The following is a 6957-nucleotide window of genomic DNA, read 5'->3' on the forward strand; positions in this document are numbered from 1 at the left end:
ATGCTCAATGCTTCGGAGATCACTATGCTGACTCTGTCTGGTTTGGGTGAGACGGCAAACTACAGAGGGATTCTCTTTGCTTTGACTTTACTGTGTTACTGTGTGATTTGGCTGGTAAATGTGACAATTATTGTGACAATCATTATGGATAAAAACCTTCATGAACCCATGTACATCTTCCTCTGTAATCTGTGCATCAATGGGCTTTATGGGACGGCGGGCTTTTACCCAAGCTTGCTCAAAGATATTCTGTCCACTGCTCAAGTGATTTCTTTGGCTGGATGCCTGGTGCAGGGCTTCGTGCTGCACTCCTCAGCCTGTGCTGACTTTTCGTTTCTGGCCCTGATGGCTTATGACAGATACGTTGCGATATGTCGCCCCCTGTCCTACCACACTGTGATGACTAAAAGGAGGATTTTGATGTTTGTGCTCTTTGCGTGGTTCCTTCCTTTGTATTTGGTTTTCATCAGCACACTTACGATTCCAACATCGAGGCTGTGCAGCTCGCACATACCAAAGATTTACTGTGTTGTCTGGTTAGTCCATAACATATCTTGCACTGCTTCCATTGCTAAAATTGTGGTTCCAGCTTTTAATTATACGTTTTATTTCCTACATTTTGTGTTGATTTTTTGGTCTTATTTATTTCTCATCAAGACATGCAAAACATCCAAGGAGGGCAGGACAAAGTTCATGCAGACATGTGTGCCACATGTAGTTTGTTTGTTGTCTATGACTGTGTGTTTGCTCTTTGACTTGTTGTACATGCGATTTGGCTCCAAGACGTTATCGCAGAATATTCAGAATTTCATGGCAATGGAGTTCCTCCTGATCCCACCAATAGCCAATCCTGTCATCTATGGCCTCAAATTGACAAAAATAAAGAACAGGATTGTACAGTATATGAGAGCAATTTTCTCTCATTGACGCTCAGTCATTTCAGTCACATGATCCATAGCACTCGTACGGGTGTGAGGATCAAGACATTACTCATTCGCAACCTTGCTTCATATTGTTTTTGTGCACTGAATGAACTAAATCAGCGGCACTTCTCACTATTACAGCCTTCATAAGACTTATTTGATGTAAACACGGATAGAGATGTAGAGTCTGACACTACATTACCGTGGGGATTTCCACCCTGTGTTCTTGCTGTTTTTCAGTTTTCTCTGTGCACACTCACCATTTCAGTCCAAAAACATCAATTTAAAGGTTAATTAGTGATTGAAAATTGTGCCTAGATGTGAGTGTGTGTTTGGTGACATGGACAGGGTCCCCTGCATACAGTTGGCTGCGTGACAGGATAAAGTGAGACAGAAGAAGAATCTGGTTTGAAGGAAACGACATAAACTTCAATTTGGACGTTGATATACAGTTTATCTGGTTTATTATATATAAATATATATATATATAATTTTAAAATGTAATCTGTTCCTGAAGAAAATGCAGGAAATATGATTCAAAAGTTTGGAAGTGGTATTGTTATGTATAATGTGCTGGAAATACCAAATATTAAAATCTAACAATATGCACTGCAATAAAACAGAATGAATGAACCTTTTTGATTTTGTGATTTGATGCGATCCAGTTTGAGTGCCATCGACTTTAAAGCTTGTGCATATACTCTGAGATCAGGGAAAAATTAGACTGCATCTACGACCCCAGTTACAGACTTGTTGTGTAAAATGTAAATAAACACAGGATACTTAGACGTTTACTAAATGCCACGACAAACAAATATAAAATATTTATACAAATTGTCATTAATTTAAAAAAAAAATAAAATCTAAGTGTAGCTATATAGTTTGACATGTTTGGTTTTTTTTTAAAGTTGGGATAGGAGTCTAGCTCTGACGTGCATCTGATCTTTTACGTTTTCGAAATGCCAGCAATCTGAGCAGGCAACTTATTTTTAATGCATTTTAGCACATCCTCATTTTAGGAAATGAATGAAGTGAAGAATTCGCAATTATCATTGTAATTGAATTGGTGCAGGTCCATTAGTAAACCTTAAATTCTCTACTTCCTAATATATCTTCCATCCATCTTCATTATTGCTGAATCTAACTCAGGGCGGCAGGTTGCTGGAGCTGATCACAGCCTGATGACAGCAGAGACCACCCAGGACAAACACAGAAAGACAGACAATCATAAACACTCACATTCACACCATTTAGAATCACAACCTAACCTCAAAACCCCTTGTTGGACGGTGGGAAGAAGCTGGAGTCCCCAAAGAAAGTCCACACATGCATCAGGAGAACATGCAGACTACACAACAGCTGACCACTTTGCCACAGTGCGGTCTGAATATGCCTTAATAACTTTCACAAAAACTCACATATGTGGAAAATCCCACGGCCCTCTCGCTGAGGCAGGCGTGCTAACCACGGAATCTTTTATCATTATTTGTTCACAAACCTTCACAACAAAACAACAAGAAGCAAAAAAGCTCTAATTGCAAGTCAAAAGTCACCCCCTCAGTGTTGGCGAAAGTTGCCATTCAATACAGATTTCAGGACAAATAGAAATGACAAAGCCGACTTGATGTCTCCTGTTACCTGAGGTCATCAGAGAGGTAATTTAAGCGGAGTGACGAACACTGGAGGGTCAGACCAACTCAGCTCAGACTGCCAGCCGCTTCTACTGAAGTCAAACAACTGAATCCATTTATGATGAAGACACACAGAGGATATTCTCGTTTCAGCTGAATAATATTCGGTCTGCAGTTACACGAGTTAAATGGATAATGTTTCGGGGCAGAAATATTTTACGCTTTCAGGACTGAACTACGTAGTGCAGCACAGGATCGTCCTGTTCGCTCTCACTTTGCTGTGCTACTCTGTGATATGGATGGTGAACGCTGCCCTCATCCTCACCATCATTGTGGACCGGAAACTCCACGAGCCGATGTACATTTTCCTCTGCAACCTGTGCATCAGTGCACTTTATGGGACGACAGGCTTTTACCCCAAATTCTTCCTGGATCTGCTGTCCGGCACTCATGTCATCTCATACACCGGATGCCTCCTGCAGAGCTTTGTCATACACTCGTCGTCTGGAACGGATTTCTCGAACATAGCGGTGATGGCCTATGACCGATACGTGGCTATCTGTTACCCACTGACGTACCACTCAGTCATGACCACGCAAAGAATAACTCTGCTAGTGGCCTACTCTTGGCTCCTACCACTTTTCTGCATGTTCATGAACACAATGTCAATTTTTCAAACCAAGCTGTGTGGCTCGCTCATACCGAAACTTTACTGCTCAAACTCACTCATTAGTAAGCTTGCGTGCAACATCTCTATAGCGAATAATAGCATCACGTACTTCAACATTGCCATCTACACCTTCCATCTTCTCTTTGTAATCTACTCGTATTGTTATCTTGTCCGGATGTGTCTCAGCTCCAAAGAGAACAAGAAGAAGTTCACACAAACTTGTGTCCCACATTTAGTCTCTTTTTTCAACTTTTGCTTTGCTGTGCTTTTTGATTTAATGTACACCCGATTCGGGTTAGGGATGCTGTCACAGGGCCTGCAGAACTTCATGGCGATAGAATTTCTTGTCATTCCCCCAGTAATGAACCCTCTCGTGTACGGATTTAATCTGACTAAAATTCGAAGCAGGATTTGTGGTTTGTGGCGGAGCAAGAAAAAGATGTCAGGTGACATGTTAACAATGAAACATGGGGATTAATAGAGATGTAATCACTTAATGCTCCCGGTTGTTCACACTGAAGTCATGTTTGTGTGTTATTACTGGAGTAAAATAAAACAAGACCTGATCATCTCCTTTCTCTAGTCTCTGCACTTGTTATTCAAAGTTATTACTTCAAGCTTTCCATGGGTGCATTTTCATCATTGCAAGCATAACGTAAGAATTCACTTTTAATATGTGTACACTTTATTGCCACAGGAGTGTCAAAGCATTTGTCATTTATTTCCCCCTTGAGGTTCTGTGGGTTTTTATTTGAGTGGGTGCATGTTAGCGAAAGGTAAAGTTCTCTCAGTTTGTCTTTTACTTCTTTTAAGTTCTGTTCTCACAGAAACTTGCTTCATATTTAGTGCTGCATACTCTCTTATTCAGTTTGTTTGGAACAAACTGCTAACCTGGGCAGTGAGCGACAATCTGAAACTATGGTTGAAGTATGGCTGAATTGATGCAGGGGGCTGAAGGTGGTCGATCACCAACAGTCATGTATGAAACATCCTTATTTTTTTTAAAACAGCGATGGCACTATTGAAGATATATGTGGAAAATATATACATTTTATTAAACCGTAAAATATCAAGCTTTGTAGGCTGCATCGGATTGCAACAACAGCCTGGTTAGGTATTTTGGCAGAAAAAAAAGAAAAGAAAATGAGCAGTGTAATACTTTACAAACTTGATGGGGACGATGAGTGAGACAGATGACGAACGCACAGGCAGACAACTACAGTTTTCTAAAGCTTTATGGAAACAGTTTTGTGAAGAAAATTCACATCAGTCTTTTATTACCATCATATATGGTAATTAATCGTCAGCAAATATTTCAAAGTTTGAAATATTTGGTGATAATAACCCAACTTCAATGCCACCTTTAATATACCATTGAATCAAGGCTGATACTCGTTCATTAGCATTTGACTGCTGCATTTAGGATATTTAAGAACTAGTTAACCGTTTGATTCAGGTGGCAGAATGCTGACTGGAACTGAGAGGAGTGATAGTTCAGTCTCGTCTCTACACGGCAGACTTCTGTTTTGTTCACTGGAGTTTAGATGATGTATTATTTTTGCATGTTGAGTTACATGAAATTTGCATCTGTGAGCTTTCAACAGGAAATTAGTATTTGATAAGTGTCTTTTTTTTCCCCACTTAACCACAACAAATCCATAAGGATTAATTTACACACTAGTTAGAAATGTGTTTCCGAGTTCAACACTAATACAATAAAATATCCATCATTCAAATTGGGTAAGGAGATGTGGGAACTTATTTTTTTTGAATGCTTTATTGTTTTGAGTGTGAGTTTCTGAGTTGAAACTTCTTTTATGGGTTTTTAATTATTCTCTTGTGCTGCTTTAATTTCCCACATAGCTCGCCATATGGTATAACAGTCATTGGTGTGAACATTGACGGTTTTGACGTGCAATGTGCTGCCTACCCGACCCTGGTGTTCACGGCATGTCACTGTTTTAAGTACCTAATAATTTCATTTGAGTTTAAAGCTGTAGCACTTGTGAATCTTTCTGGAAACTTGACAGGAGCAACACAGTTTGGAAAGGAGTAAGCAGGGAAAACGAGCACAGAGGAGCAAGTCAGACACAGAAAGCACATGAAAACATGACAACATAAACCTGTGCTGAAAGAAAGCAGAATCATAAACAATGAGAAAACGTGAAACACAACAATCACAGAGGATAACACTTGAGATAAAAACAAGACAAACTCATGAAAACCCAAGACACAAAGCAGGACTACGGGAAATGATGCATCGATCGTGAGGGCGTCAATGCCTGATAACAATAAGCATTAATTCTGCTTCAGATTTCATTTCTGATTTTCAATAGAGGAGGGTGAAGGCTATTACAATAGCAATACTATGATCACGGGTTTTGTGTATGCTTAGATACTGAAAATCTGACAGTTCATTCGAACCAGGACATTCTGACCGTTCATTCCAGGATAAGGTTGTTCTGCTATCAACCTCACGTATGATGGTAGAACCACAGAGGTAGAACGCTGCTACTCCGGATTACAACATACACACATACAGCCTTCATGACACACATTGATTTAAGACGCCTGATTTCAGATGGCAACAGACTCCATGACCAAATTGACCAATCGCGCTGAAGCCCAACCTAATGTCGGGGTGTGGCCACCACCCAGAAGAACTATGTCAAACCACGGAAGTTGGCCACACGTACTCCGGCGTGAGACGTTCAGGGTCCAGCGCTGAGCATTGCATGTGGCTATCTTTACTTTCTTTGCTGAATAAATGGTCAAATGTATCCTTTTTAAACAACCAAGTATCGGATCAACGGACCGGGAGGAACCAGCGGGCTTATGGCCGGGTTCCAACAAGAGGTTTGAGTTTTGGACAGTGGGAGGATACAGAGTACCCAGAGAAAACACACACTGGCATGGACTCAAACACATGGGTGCAAATCCAGTACATCAATAATACCTACCATTTCAAATATTCATGCACGTTGCCAATACTTACACAAATGAAACACGGACATACCATCTGATGTGGTTTTGCCAGTGGGGACTGCAGTCACATCATGGTGGTAAAACTACATCTGCCCACTGGTGCTACAACGCTGTACTGCAGTAATTCCAGTCAAATTCATGGCTGATCAGCACAAACTATTAGTTCCTTCTCCAACAACATCTTTTCAGCTTTGCGGTAAAGGTGCAGTGAATGAATAATAAATCAAGCACATTACCAAACAAACGCAAAGAAAGAAACTTAAGTGTTGGCAGTGTAGGCAGCAATGTCCAGTGAAAATAGAAGGGATGTCCGCCATGTTTTCGTTTCCAGTCAGGAGTAACTTCACAGTCACATGACCTGAAGTCTGAACACACACACACACACACACACACACACACGCACACGCACACGCACACGCACACGCACACGCACACGCACACGCCACATTTTGGGAGCTTTTTTGTGTGCAATTTGTGAAACGACAACTTGTTTTTTTTTATAGCTGTCAACAAATGTAGGTTTTACACAGTTTGGAGTAAGACTAGGTTGGTATTTGCAGAGTGACACAGAGACTACAATGCACATGCAAAAATACAGTGGCAGGGGACATCTCTGTAGTAAATAAATATTGTGACTAAAGTCAATGTCCCAAAGTCTCCTTTCAGTACCTGTTGCACTTTTAATCCAGATTCGACGAGAAACATCAGGGGCAGTGGAAAGCTCTTTATAGCTATGGAGGACTAAAAG

General features: G+C 40.6%; 2 protein-coding genes across 2 annotated transcripts; both read left to right on the top strand.

The window, feature by feature from the left end:
• LOC308118688 (olfactory receptor 4B13-like) lies at positions 1–927 on the top strand (the record flags this gene model as incomplete). Its single annotated transcript, XM_080478198.1, has 1 exon — positions 1–927. One exon carries the CDS (start codon positions 1–3, stop codon positions 925–927), a length of 927 nt encoding a protein of 308 aa, XP_080334324.1.
• Positions 928–2742: 1815 nt separating this feature from the next.
• Positions 2743–5280, top strand: LOC308118689 (olfactory receptor 6E1-like; the record flags this gene model as incomplete). The annotated part of the gene is made up of 3 exons (XM_080478199.1): positions 2743–3286; positions 3524–3670; positions 5255–5280. The coding sequence occupies 3 exons, from the start codon at positions 2743–2745 to the stop codon at positions 5278–5280; spliced, it is 717 nt and encodes a 238-aa protein (XP_080334325.1).
• Between the last annotated feature and the right edge of the window lie 1677 nt (positions 5281–6957).

The sequence above is a fragment of the Lipophrys pholis genome, assembly GCF_963383615.2.
Source record: "Lipophrys pholis genome assembly, chromosome: 13".
In the NCBI taxonomy this organism is placed as follows: Eukaryota; Metazoa; Chordata; class Actinopteri; order Blenniiformes; family Blenniidae; genus Lipophrys; species Lipophrys pholis.